Below are 20,966 nucleotides of genomic sequence, written 5' to 3' on the forward strand. Positions count from 1 at the left end.
TTGTTTACATTGTGAGTTTTTAGTCTTTTTTGGTCCCATATTTTATTCCATTCCTTTTTCGCTGTGTGTTGTATCTGTGTAATGAATTCTTGATACGAGACTGGTTCTTCTTTTTATTTTGTATAATTGTTGCTGCCATTTTTCTTTTACAAAGTGTATGTTTATGAGAATGTCTTGTTTCAATATTCCTTGCCATTGCAACAATAAAAATTCTATAAAATCGGCTATTTTTCAGTCGTCCAAATCAGAACATCCCCTCAATAGGATTTAACCATATACGTGTGCATTATGTCGACAGGACACCAATCCGAGGACGACGGTTACATGAGCATGAATGGACGAAAAGCAAAGATGGCCCTGGTAGCGTTGCGTCCAGTTCCGGACTGTCCAGAGCCGCAGGATCCCGTAGGGATGCCCACGCAGGAGTTTCCACCGCCACCGGAAGAAGCCGAGCGAATCATTTCCACTCTGTTACCGATGTAAGTTTATCTCTAGGATGGAACGCTCTGAAGCAGAGACCTGTCAGACGCAAATGGTCTCGCGGGCCACTTTCTACGGCCAAAAACTTATGACAAAACAAGAGAAAGTCACGGTAACGAGTTAATTCGTGCGAATTTTCTTCTTTCGTCGTGTCTTTTCAAGCCTTAAAGAGATAAATAATCGTGCGAGGGTCATTCAAATATAAACTGGATTTTTTGTTTACATAGCTTTATTGAGGATAGATAGAAATACAAATGGATTGCCTTATTTTTCTACGCAAGTTCCTTCAACAGAAATACATTTTTTCCATCGGATAGAAAGCTTTCTGATGCCATCATAGAAAATGGAATTTAGTTGTCCCAGTAATCAATTACGTACTGATTATTAAATTTGTAAATCGCTCTGAAGGTAAAGCGTAGCTTTTTTGGACTATATCGCGATCTGTAAAGAAATATGGGTCATCATTATACCTCAGAAAACAACAGAATGACTATGGGGTGGTGGAGAATTAAAAGGGGAGCGCTGATGAAGGCCAAGACTCGACTGTCAGCCAGGAAAGTTCTGGTAACTGTGTCTTGGGACTCAAAAGTTGGGTTGTTGATTGACTATCTACGTGGTCGAAGGATAGTGACTACTATTTCCTGCTCGCAGATGATGTAAGACTGTTTGTCGCAACACACGACGCCAGCAATTGACTTCCGGTGTTCTTCTGGACAACACACGGCCGCATATAGCAGCTTTAACTCACGATAAACTCACTAAAATACACCGAATACCTCTAGAATAACCACTTTAGAATCCAGACCTGATTCCGTGTGACTGCCATGTTGTGTTTGTAATTAATGAAATGTGGTTCACTTTAATCATAATGGTTTAATAATATATATTGAAAGAAACGCGTTACAGTTTGACATAAACAAAAGAAGAATACTCGTACGAGGGAAAACACACGTGGTAACCGGGTTCGCAATAGTTGCGTACATACACTGAAGGAGGGATTAAAAGGGGAAAGATTTAAAAACGACATAGCGCGCTGCAACTGTACAATTGTACTGATACAATTGGTTATTGGAGCAGCCAACTGCTTTTTTTCCTAAAGGTATTTGAAAGTTTCCTATCAGATAAAGAAAATGTATTTATGTTTAAGAAAAGTACGTAGGAGGAGAAGGCACTCCATTTGTATTTGTATCTGTTACCAATAAATTTGTGTACAAAAATTCCGTGAAACATGTTTATCGTGCAAATACGTTATCTGTAACGTGTAGTGTAACTCATCCAAGGAGAGACGAATGTAATTAATACTTGGCGTACATGAATGAGTCGAACTGCTATTGTAGTGGATGCCTACACTCACTTATATCATACTTATAGCATATACAGCGAGAAACAAAACTAAACCAAAAATATTTATTATTATTGAAATATATAATAGCAAAAGAACTAACGTTGATCATTATTTCTTTATAGTCCAGGAAACTTACACTATTTTATAATATTTCAAATTTATTATCCTTTGTCTATAATAATACAAATTTATGGAAGCAGTTTTGCAACCGTAACGAACGAGCCATAAACAAGAGTTCTACACAGGCAAAATGTTTCGTGAATTGGTGTACGGATTAAAAATTCCCCAAACAACAGTACGCGATTATTTTAAAAAGCTCGGCTACGTGGAACACGTGAGGTGTTGTTTTGCAGTAGAATAACGCCAACCTCCACTTTTCTTTAGTCATTAGTAGACTGCGGATCTTTATGCATTTATAGGAAATTTCAGTGTACAAGAAACTACAAAATTCAAACAATATGCAAGAATATAAAAAATATTGAAAGTAAAGTTCATTGTATGATATTTGCAGAATAAAATAAATTCCTATTTAGGTAAAATTTTTGTAGGCATGTTCGCCAAGATTTTAATTTGCATAAAGATCCGCAGTCTAGTCATTAGAAACAAATTGTTAACGTTTCACTGCAATGTTTTACCTCATTCTCCGTACTCTCCAGACATTGCCCTATGTGGTTATTATTTATTCTTTCTATTAAATAATCTTCTTCGTGGTAAAAGGTCACGAATATGTATTTGTAATAATATTTTGCTAGCAAACTATAACATTTTTGGAAAGATGACATTATGCTGCTTCTAGAGAGATGAAAGAAGATAATAAATCATAGTAGTCCGCATACAACTCAGTAACGTAACATAAAACAAAATATTGTGTATGTATTAGGTACTTACTATTAAAACGAAATAAACTTTTAGGACAACTTAATATTTACTGCGTGTACCGCGATAACAACAATGAAAATTGCCTGAAACTGTGGTTTGTATCTATTTATTTATTTATTTCAATATATATACGGGCACAACCCATTATAAAATTGACACAATAAAGCAAATAGTAAACAAAGATAGTTGACAGTTGACAAATAAGCAAATCGAAAACGATATCGCGGGTACAAATGGGTTATGTAAAATTCTCCCTATTAATTGTATAATTTTGTGTTAATCAGGAAAAAGCGAGCAATAGCGATGTAAAAATCTGATTATGTATCTGTGTTTGGTCCTCGAGCGAACTCTCGTGCAAAGGCAACTCGATGGCTTGAGTGAACCCTAACGCAATTAATGGAACGACGATGGTCTCGGAAGATCGATGCTAGGTCGGGGTAGCAGCTTCTGTTTCCGGACGGCCAACCCTCTTCCTTTTTGAGCGAGAGTTGCATCGGCAGAAATATTGATCTCTTAGAAGCTGTCGATGCAAAAAAGCAGACGCCGAGATGCTCCCCCTCGTTCAGTTCGATTTGTCGCCGTTGGAATGCCAATAGGACGGAAATCGAGAACCGGTCGATCGCTCGTTTCGAGCATCTCGATCTGCTCGACCAATTCTTTTTCTACGCTTCTCAAGCTCGCAGATCCATTCTTACCTACTTGGACCAGTATGAGATCAGTCGTTGCGCCGTTTGCCCTGATACATACAGAGGGTAGACAAAATAATGCGAATACTAAGTTTTGCATGGCAAATAATTGTGGAATGTGGAATGTTCTTATGCGTAATAGTAGACATGTCAGAGAATTAAGTAAAATATATTTTGTTCATTTTTTATTAAAAATTTTTCATCGATATAGTCACGTAAAATTGGCTCTGTTTTTCCATGGTTGACACAATAACTTGATATTGAACTATTCAAAAGCAAATGTCAGGAAACAGGGGTTCAAGGTTTACTAAATTACTGCTTCCTGCAAATGAACATATACGGGATGAGTCAAGTAAGTGTGACAAGCCACAACTCTATTATCAGTACGTTTAAAGAAAAATGTCAAAGGGTATGGTTCAAAGAATACAGTATTCGTAGGACCATATTTTTGGTATAAGTGCAATGTCGCGTGTGCATTTAATAATTACATTATTTTTTTAACTGGAAATGCATATTTTCTTTTTGTACAGATTAAATCCTTTCGTTATTGTATCGTCATCCTTTCGTCGATATAATGATCTGAAATTTGTTCTGTTTTTCCATGTTTGACAGTACATCTTCTCATTGGATCAACCGAAAGCAAAAAATCAAACAAATTATTAAAATAGTTTTGTCGCTATCGCCCGTACTAAAATCGAACTCGTTTGATTGCAAAAAACAAAAAGATATTTCGTATGCACCAACCTAATACATTTGTCTCGGCCCGTTCAATACAAATGTACTTAAATTCTCAATGACAACAATTATAATTTTATTAAGGTCCATAATTACAAAACTATAACGTAGTGATCTGTTTAATTTTTTGCTTTTGGATGATCCAATGTCAAATTATCGTATGAACACTGCCAAAAGAGGTCAAATTTCATGTGGCTATTATTAATGCGAAAAAATGATTGAAAACAGACAACAAAAATTTTTTTATTGGTGTAACGTGTCTGTTATTATGTGTAAAAATATTAATATTCCACAATTATTTGTTATGCGAAATAAGAATACTTAAAAAAAATATTTTTCCTTTTACGAATACGAGAATAACCCCTTAATACAGTTCCTATCCTCCATGGAATAGATTCAAACAGCTATCGAACAGTTTCCAGTAGAATGTTATTTCACTTCTTTAAAGCCACACGAGATGGCTTCATAATATTTAAATCAGGTGACTATGCTGATAGGATAGGTAACAAAGATTGTCTTGGGGCCATTTGCCTTTAAAACGGTTCCAATTCTTCTTGGAATAGGCTCGTATAACTTTTGAATAGTTCCCATTGGAGATGTATTCCATTCTTCTATCGAAGCCCCTTGCAAGTGTTTCAACGATGTTAAAGAAAGGATTAGTTTCTCTGTTCTCTAGAACTTTTCACGGTGGCTTCATAATATTTAAATCGAGTGCCATTTAAAGAAAGGACGTTATAGTTCATCTTGGATCCGTTTGCTTTTAATGCAGTCTTTGCGAATAAATTCAAATATCTGTTGAACAAATTCTCTCACCTATTAAAACGTCGTCATTCGCTTGCTTTAAGATGTTGAAGGAGGAAATCTATTTCTCCCCTTTTCTCCAGAACTTATCGCAAAGTTTCGACGATATTTAAATCAAGTAACCGTACTGGTTAAGAAAGATGTTGAAATTTACCTTGGAGCCATTTGCCCCCACATCAGTTTTTATTCTTAGTGAAATAGACTCGTGCAACTTCTGGATAGTTTCCTTTGGAACGTTATACCTTTCTTCTATCGAAGCAACTTTCAAGTACTTTACAAGTATCGGGACAGAGGATCTGCCCCGATCACTCTTCTCTAAAACTACCCGCAAGTGGTTCAATGATATTTAAATCAGATGTCTGTTCTGCTAGGAAAGATATCGAAGTTGACGTTGGCGCTTTCATTTTAAAATCGAACATTTCTAGTTTTATGTACACGCGTTTTATTCCTCTAGTTTTATCGCTTCAAAAAATAAGAGGTTCATACAGCATACAATAGTTGTGATAAGTACAATTTATTTACGTCAAATTCTTATATCACAATCTTTGAGAAAGCTATGAATAATTGTTGCAGTCTGTCTCATAAGAGCGTGTCGGCTATATTTCTGTGAATGTTTATATATTTGCCGAGACGGTGCCAAGCTATAATTTCTAATGGAGGATATTGGAGACCTTACTACTGTAGGTAAATGCAAATTAGTGTTCTAGGTGTAGATTCGAGTCATATAAAACTTTGTACAAATATATAAATATTTACAAAAATATAGTCGACACGCTCTTATGAGACAGACTGTAATCCTTTAATATATGATTCACTCAAAAACGAGCTAAGACAATACAGAGGACGATATTCATTACTGACAAGTAACACAACCCAACTGTAATTCACTGATTCGAATGAAATTGAACGTACTTATTAAACACTGAAAAATCTTAAATACGTGCTTCTTTGTTTCAACTAAATACGCTTTTTAGGGGTAGGAAGTACCCTTCAACCTGTTGAGATAGAAACGTTTATGGGTACTTATTTCTTAAAGGGTACAGTTTCTGTAAAAAGTACTAGATCCAGAGAAATCATAACTTTGAAGAGTTATTTGTTCAATCGAAATCACAATTGAAATTATGTTTTACGTTGAACGAATGAGATCTTGTAGGAACAACTGTTCGATAGAATAAAAATGACGACTAAATCATTCGTTCTTCGAATAAAATTCGAATCGATGATATAGCGATAAAAGTTTCGATTGAATCATTCATTCTTCGAATAAAAGTCTGTCTATTTCTGTCGCCAGAGTATCGCCAGGAAACTCTTCGAAAAGGAGCAGCCATTCCACGGATCGTCGAAGTGGACGACAACAATGGATGATGGCCATGGAGGACAGCATACGGCATGGAAACGGTAGCGCGGTTACCACTCAGACGACTCTCGTAAGTACACGTATTGCGGGAAGAAAGGAAGATCAGTCCTGGAAGGAATCGCGAAGTTCCATCGCGTCAAACGCTTTGATCGGTGGCAGCGTGCGAGTAAAAGCAGAAATTTCTCCACTCGCTCTCAGACGTATTTGTTTAGTAGCCTAACGATGCCATCCTCCTTTGGTACAGAATGAAAATAGCTAACAAGGAGAGAAAAGAATAGAAAAAGAACAATGTGTAAGGTGTTTCGTTTAACGCGGAATGGTTAAATATCTTACGAGAAGTTAAAGTTGTCACACAATTTTTTTGCAAAAGTTATTTGGTGCAAAGTGTGACATCGTATGGGGTAAATAATTTTTTCTGTAAACGAAGTAGCGAGGAAGACTTTCAAAACAAATTAATTTTTTTAAATGAAAAATTATGTATTTTAGCCATAATAAGTAGACTGTGGATTTTCATGCAAAATAAAATCTTTGTAAACGTACCTACAAACATTGAACCTAAATAGGAATTTATTTTACTCTGAAAATATTATAATATGAACTTTACTTTCGATATTTTTTTACATTATTACATATTGTGTGCATTTTGTAGTTCCTTGCACATCAAAATTTCACATCAAAAATGCATTTTCAATATATTTTAAACGTTTAGGTATTGATTTGACTACATTTTACCAAAATTCAGGTGTTATTTTTTATTATTACTCTTGCAAAGTGATTCTAAGGCTTTCCTGGTTTAGAATGTTATGGAATTTTATTTTTTTTTTGTCTAATTCGTTCCAAAGATGTTCTATTACATTAATATCAGCACATTGTGGAGGCGTTTAAAGAACTTTAAGACAGTTGTACAATGTCCAACTTTTCGCTACATAAAAAGTATGCTTAAGGTCATTGTCGGCGTAAAATTTAAAGTCGTTTAAAATCCCCATTTTCTCAGCACTCCGTTTCAGATTATTTTTTAACATGTTTAAATAAAACCACTTATCCACTTTATCGTGGATAAATAAATATAATACTTTTCCAACTTCAAATGCTGACATACAACCCCACACCATTTGAGATCCACCGCAAAATTTAACTGTTGATTGGAGATTTCTAATATTCATTATCGTATTCGGTTTCCTCCATACAATTTTTTTCCTATCTCAGCCAAAGATATTAAATTTTGATACGTCCGTAAAAATCACATTTTTCCAGAAAGTAAAATCTTCTTTTATATAAGTTTTGACAAACTCGCGTCTCTTCTTCCTATTCTGTAAAGCTGTAAACTTATGTACAACTTCTTTCGTGCAATTCTACCATGATAATTAGTTTTCCTTAGTACTCTTTTCTAATAGTTGAATCGCTCACTTTCTTATTTAAATACTTTTCTACGTCCGATACTAATTTGAGAGCACTAATCTTCGGATTGTCCTTAAATTTCCTGACAATCCATCGCTCATCCTTCAAATTCAGTTTTCGATCGGACTTCATGTTCAGTTTATTTAATTAGCCATCCTCTTCTTTATACCGCTTTAATATGTATTGTACTGTGCTTCTACTTCGATTAACAATTTCACTAATCTCATTATAATTTCTTTTAGTTTTATAACAATAAATAACTAATTCACGCTCCGCAGTTGTAGTTTGTCGCATTTTAACTATTTTTCTTCTGCATTCCGTTGAAGCAACACACAAAACTAATAGATTCTTACTAATTCAATTATATTCCATTCTTTCTGGATATTTTGATACAAAGGAACATAGGGTATGACATGAGCTTAGTATCATGCATGATGACAATTTTATTTAGTGTACTAAATCCTACTACAATTATAATAATATTTTTTTAACATATGAGATGAAAGAGTAACGAAGTATATGATCTTCGATCGTTTAGGATGATTTTCATGTTTCATATGAAAAAGTCGACCGAATTAGTAGGTGCACGATTATAAGTGACAGCTACTGTATAACCATTCTCTTTTCAATCTCTTTTCGAGATTGATCTTTCTTTTCTCGTACAATTCTTGGCATTATTCATAAATATGAATATGAATAAATTCACATCACGCGGATTTATGAATAACTCATTATTCACATTTTTATTTGTAGTTAACTCTTCATTAAATAACGTTAACCACGTACTTACATTGTTTACTATCCCGCACAGAATCGTTTTCACTTCAACCAAATGGTCAATTACAAAAATTATGTAATTTATTTAAATAAAACAATCATTGATGTTAGTATTATAAAAAACATTATAGTTGTGTTATTAAACACGTCTACGAAACTCTGGAATATGTATAAGCACCTTGGATAACGAATTAACGACATACTTTCATTAACACCTTTTGGTTGTAAGAATACCGAATAAAAATAATGATACAGGGAGAAAATAATTAATTTCCCAGACTTGGACAAAAGTAAGTAAAAAAATTAAGTAAGTTTATTCTTCAACTTCCCCATCGCCTAAGTTTGCCATCAAGCTTGACGGTATCCTAGAAAACATGACAACATGTGATATACAATGGCTACTGGTCGACAAAGCGAATTGTAAACCTCTCTTAAGCTGGCAGAATCAAATCAGCAGAATAAGTTCAGCAAAATCATATCCGACTTAGTGGAATATTTAGTAATTATTTTCTACTAATTTGTACCACAAACAATAATTTGGTCCTGCCAGCTTAAGAGAAGCTTACAATTCGCTTAATGAAAGTGTGTCAGTAATTCATTATCCAAAATGCTTATACATATTCCAGAGTTTCGTATACGTGTTTATTAACACATCTATAATGTTTTTTATAATACTAACAACAATGATTGTTTTATTTGAATAAATTACATAATTTTTGTGATTACCCATTTGATTGGAGCGAAAACGATTCTGTGTGGGATAGTAAACAATGTAAGTAAGTGATTAACGTTATTTAACGAAGAGTTAATTATAAATAAAGATGTGAATAACGCGCTATTTATGAATAAAAATGTGAATAACGAGTTATTCATATTCATATTCACACATCCGCGTGATGTGAAATTTACTCATATTCATAAATATGAATAAATGAATGAATGAATACCCTCATCTCTGCCATTATCAATGGCGATTCCGTCCGATAAGCCTGATGTTAAATGATTTTCTGACACAGCCGAAGACGCGGCACCAGAGACCGTACGGATGGGAGAACGGTAACAACGCGGACCCCCTAAAGCTGGCGCAACCTCCGAGTCCCCCGAGCAAATTCGCCAGCCTCCCCTACGACGGCAAGGTGTCCTTCGGTTGGATCCCCCCGAGGACCAACCCCACGGCCGTCGAGAGACATCGGGAGGTACGACGACGTTCCTCCGACGAAGAGGGATTCGAGGGTCCCGAACGGGAGAGCAAGACCCATCGGCAAAGCTTCGAGAACGACCGTACCTCGCATTTGCGGAATCAGCGTCAGAACGAGATGATGAAATCGAGCAGCGTGGAGGACAGACTTCTGATGAATCACGACCGTTCCGAGCAGAACGCAAGAAGAAGGAACGACTCGGACTCCAGCGAGGGTAGATTCTCCCGGAACTCCGAGTCCGAGAGATCCTCGATTCCGCGCTCGAGTTCCGTCAGCGTCGAGAGGTTCTCGATGCGCGCGACCTGTGACTCGTCCGATTTTTCCAGGGCAAACTCGACCTCGAACTCGAACGAGAGGTTTCACTCGGACTTCTCGATAGCAGTGGCTAGCGCCAGCTCGAACGACCGGGTCTCCGTGCCGACCTCCGATCCGTTCTCGATTCGAAATTTGGATTTCGTCTCGTTCTCGTTGCCGACGCGAGCCGATTCCAGCGAGAGATTCTCGGCACCCGCGTCGGACAGATGCTCCGACGAGCGGTACTCCGACATGTTCTCCACGAGGAACTCGGACTTTTCCACAAGAAACTCCACTGACTTCAGAACGCAGTCCGAGGAGGAACGGTTCTCCGACGACTCGTTGGAGGAGCTTCTGCCTCCTCCGCCACCGATCAGCAAGAGACACTCGATCGCCTGGGAGGTGTCCCTGGAGGATGACCCTCTCTACGCTCCGGGGAGCACCAAGGTGATCGGCAGGAGACGGCGTAAGAGCAGCGACGTATCCAGTAAGTCTTTTTTAAAGAACCGCTTTCCGTTAATCGAATTCTTTACATTTCATTTGATTCTACTAACTACATTTACAAATGGATATCGATCGTTGTCATATAGTTTTCTTTTTTTTAAAGTTGTTTATTGAAGCCTTTAGTTTTACAGGAGTTATCCCCAATAAACAAGGGCTTAAGGGGGTATCCTGAATTAGGAGGTCTAAAAAAAGCGGTTTTTCGTGAATTTTTTTAGGATGGAAAAAAATAATTAATTCTATCGAACTTTTTACCCTAGTTTCATACATATTTAAGTAGTCTATACAAATTTTTTCAACAAGAAATTTTCAAATTGAGTCGACTGCAACGCACATTTGTAGAGCACCTCACAATTAAAACCTCCTATCTACGAGAAAGATGCAGCTCCTAATTTTGGTTTGACATAAAAAAATCAAAAGAAATTTTCATTTTCATACATTTTTCTTCTACGTGAACTAAGAAAATCCTACAAAAATGGTAAAATGTGAAATTACTGCAAGTTTGCAAAAAAAGAACGAGTTCTTTGGGTGAAAAAAATCACTTTAACTTGTTCAAAAAGTTATTTAAAATTTTTTTTGTATGAATTTTCTTAGTTCACATAGAACAAAAATGTATGAAAATGTAAATTTCTTTTGGTTTTTTTGTGGCAAACCAAAATTACGATCTGCATCTTTCCCGCCGATAGGAGGTTTTAATTGTGAGGTGCTCTACAAATGTGCGTCGCAATCGACTCAATTTGAATATTTCTTGTTGAACAAATTTGTACAGACTACTCAAATATGTATGAAAATAGGATAAAAAGTTCGATAGAATTAATTATTTTTTTCCATCCTAAAAAAATCACGAAAAACAGCTTTTTTTAGACCTCCTAATTCAGGATACCCCCTTAAGGATTAACAATTCAAACTTAAATCCTTATGGTCCAATTGAACATCTCTAGGCTATGCAATATCGAATGTACTATACATATACATATAACTGGATCAGATCATTACATTTTCGCAGCAACGAGAGAAAGGAAATGATTTATCAGGAAAAATATATAAGTATAAGGTACTACAAAAAAACCTGACTACATATAGTATTGTTGTCATATAGTTAACCTCTTGACATACAAATAAAATGGAACTTGATGCGTCCAAAAAATAATATTTAACCTTTTGCACTCGGGTGGCGCCTCTAGGACGACATATGTAATTTAAAAGTGATTTTGTGAACGTGCAATTTCAAATTCACTTATATCAGAATAGAACTAATTATTAGTTGAAATAATAATACATTGAGCCATGAACGTTCGTAAATGTTTCTCTTCGAAGTAGAGTTTTTAGTTTCACAGAAATTTATTATAAAAATGGACTGGATTTGATTCTATAGAAAAATGCCTCGAGCGCAAAGGGCTACTTTCGCTAAATTGAACAGTGATGTGAAATCTGAGAAAGAGTATATTTTATTTTGAAATTTGGATTTTAATATAACATTCAATCAGGTCGATACATAATGTTAATGAAGAACAACTGAATAATATTAAAAAATAATAATTTAATAGTTCTGTAAAGTATGAAATATTTCGAAACATTTTGGATTTTTTATTACAATCTTTGTAAAACTAATGGACCGATATATACCCGTTATTTGAGCACATTGTTTTATATTTGCAATATTTTCTTTTTCTGTCCAATTCTATTCACCTTCTGAATGAGAGTCACCTCTCGAGTGCAAAGAGTTAACATATTCGCAACCGGTAGATATTTTACGTTTCTAATGCCGAGTACTGACGAAAATAATAAAATTCTGAAGCCAGACATCGCAAATTTGTATCGTTAGGGCGAAGATAAAAATGACAAAATATATTTTGAAATATCAATGTTATAAATATGTAGTGTATAAAGTAACAAGATTTGCATATTTTTGTCATAACCAGGAATAGAATTTAAAGTGACGTCAATTCACATCAGCGAATGTGTTAATCGAAGAATTGGAATCTACTCTTGAAAAAAAAGAAATAGAACAAGTTGTCCTGTGGAAATCTGTAAGGGCATTGAATCTTAAACTTGATATTACGCTAAGTAACATGCCGAGAGTCGAAGCAAAACCATTCCTGAACTGTTACGCTTAGAACTAATAAAAGTCAATACATTTTTACTCAGAATTCTACGTTCTTCGATATATGTATTGTCATAAAAAGTATCATATTTCATTCAAAATAACAAAGTTGATCTTGAAATTTCAAAATGGCCTCCATCTATAAAAGTCACATATATAGTACATAATGTGCTTCTTGAATCATGCAACTTTTGTATAAAAGTTTTTTTCATACAATGCATACATTAGAAGTTAATGAGCACGTTACATGGACCATCCTGTATAATTTATATATTCTACATCTTCTATAGTTCATTCTATTTTAATAGTTTCGTAGATGACTACAACCAATTGGTTGAAAACGTTTATGAACGACAAATGACTAATTACGGCTACACCCAACGTCATTATTTACGAGAGGCTAAATATTCGATTTGATTCGCTTCTCTGGTTTCAAAACGTTCGCCGTCCGAGCGTATCGACTATTCAGCGTTATCGTAGCTAATCACGGTCCGCTGTCATGGTATTTCAATCTAGAGTTGGCCATTAATCGTCTAATTCTTTTCAGCTAATCATTCGATTACGCGATACTATTAAAAATGTAGCCGCCAGAATTAATCGTTCATCGGCTACTAAGAATAATTGCTAGAGCCAATTGAACGAATGATTATCCTCGGCGATATCGATTTGAGTTTTTTTGAAAAAATATAACTATTTAAAAATATATTTCTGAAACTTTTGGGAGTAAAAAATATTCTATAACTTTACTCTTTTGTCATCTTTCAGCGTAAATCTTCAGGGATATATTCTCAAGTAGATATTAGGTGTAAACATTAATTCTCTACCCTTCTGAAGAAAGCATTTATTTATAAAGAAAACTTTTATTTATGTATAAAGCAAACATACAACTTTTAATCTTCTCTCAGCCACATTCTAAGAAAGCACATATACTTGTAAAAATAAAATGGCGAGTAAATATTTCTGTTTAAACCACAATCATAAGTAATCGAATATAAAGACACATCGTTGATTTCTACGTCAAATAATTTTCAAGTACATAATCAAGTATATAGTCTGATAATCTGTTAGAAGAATGACAAAACGTGAGATTTAATGACTTCTATATTTCTTGCATGTAGATGTATGTACATTGTTGAATATTGTCGTAGATTGTAATCATATTTATGATCAGATCAGATTTAAACTTAGATAAGTTGTGTATTCAGATCCATTGTAACAAAAGTTAGGTTGAGGATATGTGAAGTCCGTACTCTAACGTAACAAAGTGACTTGTAAATTTGCTAGAGTTATATATGTATGAATGTAGTGGCGCGGAATTAATTTCTACATCTAATACTTTTTCTAAAGAAGTGAAAAATAATTATTAATCGACATTGTTGTTCCAAGCATTTTATTCATCCTTATTAGATTCGACAGTTCGAATTTTTACGGTCCTCCTCAGTTAAAAGAAAATGTTCAAATCTATAAATACGGGAAAGAAAAAAATATTTTCCGTACAACTACCAGGGAAAATCTAATTTGAAAACAAGATATACTCTGTCAGAATCAAAGTGTTCATTTTCTTTTTCCTATGCTCACCGTCAGCGATGGCGGTTCAGAGCTGCCATTGTGGTACCAACTGCGAACAGTGAAATTTTATCCACCGCTATTTCCAGGCGTTGGGTCCGCGTCCAAGCTCCGCGATTTCGACGACTGGCAGGACCAACGGCTGTCCACCACGGACGACGATCTGGTTTCCCCGTACTCGGACTCCTCGACCAACGACCTCGATCAAATACGGCCGCAGGAGTTGACGAAGAACGGCACCTACGTGATACGTCGCGGCCGAAAGAAGGAACGGGCAGGGTTGCCGAAGGCGCCGACGAAAACCAGAAGCCTGTCCTTCGAGAACGGCGACGAGAATCGGTTGTCGGACGTGAAACGATACTCCAGCACGTTCGACAACATCAGAAGTCTGCTCAGGGACGGGAAACTCGGGCCAACGAACGAACCACCGGCGGAATTCGCGGCGCCCATTCCGCCGGACCTGGTGAGGGTCGTGTCTCTCCCCGCCATCAACGACGAGACCGCAAATCGTGGCCAGTTGGAAGTGACGGTGGAGGAGGAGGAAACGTCGGACGTTTCAGACAAGGATAAATCGCGAGAAGGTGTCCAGCTGGTCAGGATGTCACCCGTACCGCCGGCCACGGTCTCGGTGTCCTTCTCGGTGCCGTTGTCACCGTCCATCGAGGAGGAACGTCGAGCGGACCTCGACCAGGGCAGACTCAACGAATGCAACGGAGTTTCTCTTTCGACCTTCAAGTCCGGCTCGAACAGCTCCGGCGCCATCGTTGGCGGAAAGATCGTCGAGGAACCGGGCGGTGGTTCCAGGAAATCTCCGAACGCGAGCCTAGGCAACGATCGATTGGCCTCGAAGATCCCGGTCAATTTGTTGATCGAAGACCAGATCGTGAAGAAGGCCCTGAAGGAGAACCGCCGACAACTCGAGAAAGTCAGCGACGCCATAAAGGAGATCGAGAGCGTGAAGAACAGCGAATCTTACTCGGAAAGCAAACGATGGAGGAACGGGGACGCGAAGCTGATGGGTAAGAGAAACAGCCTCGAAAACGAGCCGAACGAGAGGAAGATATCCGACGGCCTAGCGGAATCTCGGCCGAGGAAGCGCCACGACTCGGACGTCGACTCCGACACTTCAAAGACCAGCCCGGAGACGGATTTCGACGGGAGGAGGACGAACGGAACCGATGGTGTTTATTCTTCGGGGAGGAGATCACGCCAGAACGGTGTCGAGAGCCACAAGAACGATCAGAAGCAGATCGAGAACGTAATCGACGCTATTCTCGAGGACTCCAAGAATCCGGAATTTCAGGTATGGATTTATAGATATAGAATTGCCTAGAAATTTCGTACTGATTTATAAGGGGTATTTTAAGGGAGGGCACTGACATAAAAACTAGCTACTAGTAAGTATTGAGACAAAATTTTGGAACTTTGTACGTTTATGTAGTTTTGAACTCTGAATTCAATAGTGTAAACGAAAAAATGTTTAACATTTTTGTTTGCATTTTATAAAAAACAGTCGGATCGAAAAATCTATACGCTTGCTTTTTTATTATTTATTTAAAAACAGAATTAAACACAAAATTCATCCCAAAAGCTACATTTTTAAAAAAGTTGTGCTCACGTATAGCACGAGGTGTACGCAATTTGTAAGGAGACACAAAAACTAGCTGCCAGTAGCTATTGAGACAAAATTTTGAAACTTTGTACTTTTATGTAGTTTTTGACACTGAATTCGTGTTCGTACACCTAGTTTTGTTTACAACAACTTTATTCAAACAAGCGGTATGCAAACAAAAACTGTTTCGATTAATAGTCCGGTATATACATAGATTATATACAAATTAGAGACTTTCACTAATGCCAAATATCACAAAAATAATGCAAGAAATACAAAAAATTGGGAGCCGAAAAAATATTCGCACACTTATAATTACAGTAGACGGTTTATATTTTCTTGTAAGGAAGACAAAAAATAGGTATCAAGTATTCGGACAGTTGCTTGTTCTAAACAGAACGTAGTGTACATTGATATCAAAAGTAAGTAGAATGATTTTATCATTCGCAATTATTACAGCGATTTAAAAATGATCACAGATAGTATAGTAAATTCAATTGATTAACAGAGATACTGTTCGTTTAATTGAAATATAATTTGAAATTAACGTCAATTTTATTTGTCGATGAGAGACTTCAACTGAAATGAACCTTTAATTATATTTAAAATCAAACTTCAATTGAAATTAAATTCAATTGCCATGCGAACGTGAGGATCAATTGTCTATTATACCTGTCAGTTGTAAATTGAATTAAATTTTGCACAATAATACTATTTAACTATGAATGCCACGTAAATGGAAGCCCCTTATGAAAAATACAACTCCCAGTGATTGGAAAATATCCTTTAAAAAAGATGATTCTGGTCGAACTAAAATATTCTGTAGGCCGAATATTTGTTCTGCAAACAACTTCCAAGGCATTTACCTTGATATTTCAGGTTGATGATGTCGCTAACCGTCATCAATGTTATTATTCGTTATCAGAGACGTTATATGAATAAGACGTATTCGTTAACACTTTCGCTGCTGATGGCGCACATGTGCGTCCATATCAAAATATATGGTTGTTTTTATTATTTTTCAGTTTTCCTTTTTTTTTTTGTTCGGCAATCATATTATATATAAAATAAGTTACCACAATTATATGTTTATCAAAATAATCATATTAGAACATTTGTAAGAAATTTTTCATTAAAAGAAATATCATAATTGCAGCTCCCAGCGAACGGCTACTTATTTTCGTTCGCAACGAAAGTGTTAACTTGTGGAAAAACTACAATTATTTGATAAAATATTGATATATTAGCATGTAATCTGAAAGTTGCACGAGCCCATAGGGGGTTAATTCTCAAGATAAAACCATCGGAACAACTTATTCTGGAAACAGCTAGCCCCAGTCTTGTCTACTCTGCTGATCAATTCTCTCGCGAATAAGTAGGGTACGGTGATGCCTCCGTGTCATTTATACGAGGACAAGTTGTCGTCATACAAACGAGGATTACCGTAAATGTAACGACAGTTCAATGCCGATACCGTCGACGTCAATCCTCTGTTAGAATCTACAATGAATCGATGGACCATCGCGATCGATGATAAATGCTTTCAGGTAAGCGTCGAGGTTCTCGAGTTTCCTCCGCTGCCGCCTTCGCCCGTGGAGGAGGCCGACGAAGAGAGTTCGGACATCGGTTTAAACGCCTCGATCGCCACGAAGCCGAAACCTCACGTTAGCAATCGAACGATGGAATACAGACCCAGGGTGCCGCCGCATCGCGGTCCAGCAAATCTTTCCACGGATTCCAAGGATCATCAAATTCCCCTCAACACTAGATCCATGGACGCTGGATTCTCTCGGGGTAGGCGCACACCCGTTACCAGCAACTCCAGACGAGAGGTGGGTTTTCAACTAGCCTTTTTTATTATTCCTCCTTCCTTCGGCTCGACTAGACAATTTTATATTTTATGCTGGATGTATTGGAGCACGTGAACGTAACCGGAATTGTTTACTTTTATTGCAATACTTTTGTAATGTATTATTAAAAAAATAGCCCAGTAGAAAAAAAAAATGGGTAATGGATGACCATTCCATCACAAATTAAAAGAGTAATGGGTATTAAGAGAGTGGTCCATTACAAATTCAAAAAGTAATGGGTAACGGGAGAGTAGCCGATTTAAAATTGAAAAAGTAATGGATAACGATTAAATGGTCCATTAAAATTTGAAAAAGTAATGTCCAATGATTAAATTCACCATTTTTTTATAAATGCATAAAGATGTTCGGATTCAGCCACGGTAGCCTGTCGGTTCAAACATATTTTACTTAGTATGGGTTAAAAATTTGTCGTTTTAATAGTTCGTTTAGAAGTGTCGAATTGGCTACCGTTCTCTTATCAGCCAATATTTGGCCACGAGTTTTAAAATTCTTGCAATTTTGACGTAAATCAAACTATTTAAAATGGTTAGCGAGTAGTACTTTCAAGCTTTAATTTGTATCGCGAAAATTGTATGTAAACTTAATCAAAATTATCTAACCAATCGTAAGAAACAATCAGTGTTATCACGATTAAGGATAGGAATACAATATTTACGCACCAAGACCTGTTAAATAAGGAGCCTTATCTAGTGTGTGAATCATGAAGTCTCAAATTCTGTGTATCATATTCTAATGGATTGTAACAAATTTCAAAATGAAAGGACCAAATTATATTTAAATGATAATTTTAAGACTAATCTAAATGAAGTAGTGGGCTGCAAAAAACTTATCCACTTCTTTAAAGACAGTAACATACTTGACCAAATTTAACACACTCAAAAATGTACACTATAATAATTGAATCATAGTTTTTAATATATAATTTATAATTTACTGTAGTCGTTAATAACCTCTGTTGTTGAAGCGACTTTAAATGAACGTAAAAGAGATTACCTTATCGCGGAATGAGAACGATTAAAAAGTAAACTTATACAACTGCTGCAGGATGCAAGAAACAACTCTTGCAATTTTTGCGCAAATGAGACTAATCACAGGAGTCAGCAAATAAAAGCTACGAACCTTAATTAATTTTTTTTTCGCAACAGTTTTATGCGAATTTGATCAAAATTACGTAACTTTTGAGTCTGCCAACTTTTCCAGTAATATTGAAGCGGTGCAAAAAATTTGTCCAGAAGCGTGTAAACGTCGCACAGTGGGCAGATCCGTCGACCTAGCTAACAAAAATTCGAATGAAAACTTTACTTATATTTATCGTTAAATAAGAAAAGGGAATACAGATAGAGCTTTCCATTGTAGAAAAGGAAAAAATATCCTTGTTTGACCGAGTGGTGAAATGGGTTAAATTTACTGACTACAAACTTTAATTTAAGACTATATTAGAATAAATGCTCATGTATTGTAGGTCAATGAATTTTTCTACAGAAATGCTATTATATTATGGAGAGAAGTATATAAGGTTTAATGTAATCGAATTAATTTTGTTTGTTATATTTTTAAATCTAATCTCACTTTACACTTTTGCACTTTTGCACTTTACACTACACTTTTCCACTTTCCACTTTTCCACTTTTTATATCGTTATATTCGTTAGCTGGAATAACTAAAAATTAATTTCTAATAATAGTTACATTAATTATTATAGCCTATTAGGCTATTTTTTTAATAATACATTACAAAAGTATTGCAAATATTTGTTCAAGCAATGACCGAGAATATGACAGTGCTGTAATATTACTCCGCATGGACAGCGGTAGATGCTTTTTCTAAAAATATTCAAAATCATTACTAACCAATAGGTAACTAGGTCGTGATTTCAGTCAGCAACCAATTACGTTTCTTTTGAGTAGTTTCATGTCCGGACGGCCTAATAGTTCCGAGATATTCGACCACATAAGTTTTGTCCCTCTAAATCGCTGAAATATTACACTGTGTGCCTGTCGGAACTTGCCCTTAAGACGAAGCGGCTTATAATATTAACAAAATTGTTTGTGGCATCGTTTGTTAGCGCAGCAGTCACGGCGTCAGATGCGTTGGCGATCTGCAATATAATAAAACATTTGGCAAGATCTCGACGAGACTTTGAAATAATCTTGATCTCGCCCAAATCTCGCCACGTTAAATCTCGATATCGATCTCGAATGTTCCAAGTAATCTCAATCTCGAATCGCATCTCAAAATCGAGACGAGATCGAGACGAGATCGAGATTTATCTCGTCTCGTGCTCATCACTATATACTCGATTTCAATGTTCAAATGATTTACCTATAAATTTCGTTAGCAATTATTTCGTAAATGATTTAATATCTGAAGAAGAAGATGATGATGAAGCGTTAACCCTTTGCACTCGAGGCCTTTTTTTCTGATATCTAGCAGCAATTCGAGATGTTTCTTAGCATTCTATTGTCATAAATTCTAAGCTATTTAGATTTGAGAATAAGGTCACCTTTACCTCGCCGACAATCATTTTATCGACACTTCGAGCTCCAAAAAAATTAAACCTAAAGAAACATTAGGTATTGTGGTGCGTGAAACCTAATGGTGACTGAGAGTCACCTCTCAAATGCAAAGGGTTAAATAGTGTAACCATTGTCAGTTTTACACGTTTCCATCCATTTTTTATAACTTTCCCATCACATTTGTGGGAAAATGATAAGGACGTTTTTTGCTCTATAGACGTGACTGTGAACGATCCTGCATGAATTTTTCGTTTACAAACAGGTCCAAAAAATGCCAATTTTTGAGCATCCTCCTTTCATTTTTGGGTTTTCGTCCAGCTCGATCTACAGTTTTGCCCACTGTGCGTCATTGATAGCCATCCGCGTCGTCTCGTTTCGCGTTTGATGCCGCGTTTCGCTAACGTGAGCCGCAGACCTCGTATCATCGGGCAGCTTTCAACAAGTCCTTTCGCGCGTTTCGTATCGGATACGGTCTGGGCTCTGTCTCACCGTACGAGTTTTTCTGTTTTGCCTCATAGTTCCATCGTACCGCGAGAAATGCGTTTGCGCCCAGCCAGGATCTCCCTCGACGTATCGGATTCAGCCAACAGCGTTGAAAAAAAATAAGAGAACGGCACACGGAGCCGAGGAAAGGGGGGACGGGGCGGAAGAGAAAACAAATGGAAAGAGTAGAATAGAGGATGAAAGCGGAGGATTGCTTCCCATCGTTTTGTCGCGCGTGACGTGCAGCCTCTAACGTGTACTCGTATCGCGTATCTACCCTTCGCGAAAAGCTGCTAGTCGGTGTGCAAGAGAGGAACAGAGGGGACGCACGACTGGTTAAGAGTAGAACAAAAAGGGCATCC

At 36.6% G+C, this 20,966-nt stretch overlaps 1 protein-coding gene across 3 annotated transcripts in view; it reads left to right on the plus strand.

The window, feature by feature from the left end:
• Positions 1-20,966, plus strand: part of LOC128878448 (uncharacterized) — a 229,801-nt gene that overhangs the window by 143,847 nt on the left and 64,988 nt on the right. For all 3 annotated transcript variants that reach the window (XM_054126659.1, XM_054126660.1, XM_054126661.1), the window contains 5 exons: positions 299-479; positions 6,218-6,353; positions 9,475-10,438; positions 14,212-15,425; positions 17,282-17,566. In XM_054126659.1, coding sequence (XP_053982634.1) covers positions 299-479; positions 6,218-6,353; positions 9,475-10,438; positions 14,212-15,425; positions 17,282-17,566 — 2,780 coding nt within the window. The remainder of the gene's footprint in view (positions 1-298; positions 480-6,217; positions 6,354-9,474; positions 10,439-14,211; positions 15,426-17,281; positions 17,567-20,966) is intronic.

Source organism: Hylaeus volcanicus, chromosome 6 (assembly GCF_026283585.1).
Source record: "Hylaeus volcanicus isolate JK05 chromosome 6, UHH_iyHylVolc1.0_haploid, whole genome shotgun sequence".
Classification (NCBI taxonomy): Eukaryota; Metazoa; Arthropoda; class Insecta; order Hymenoptera; family Colletidae; genus Hylaeus; species Hylaeus volcanicus.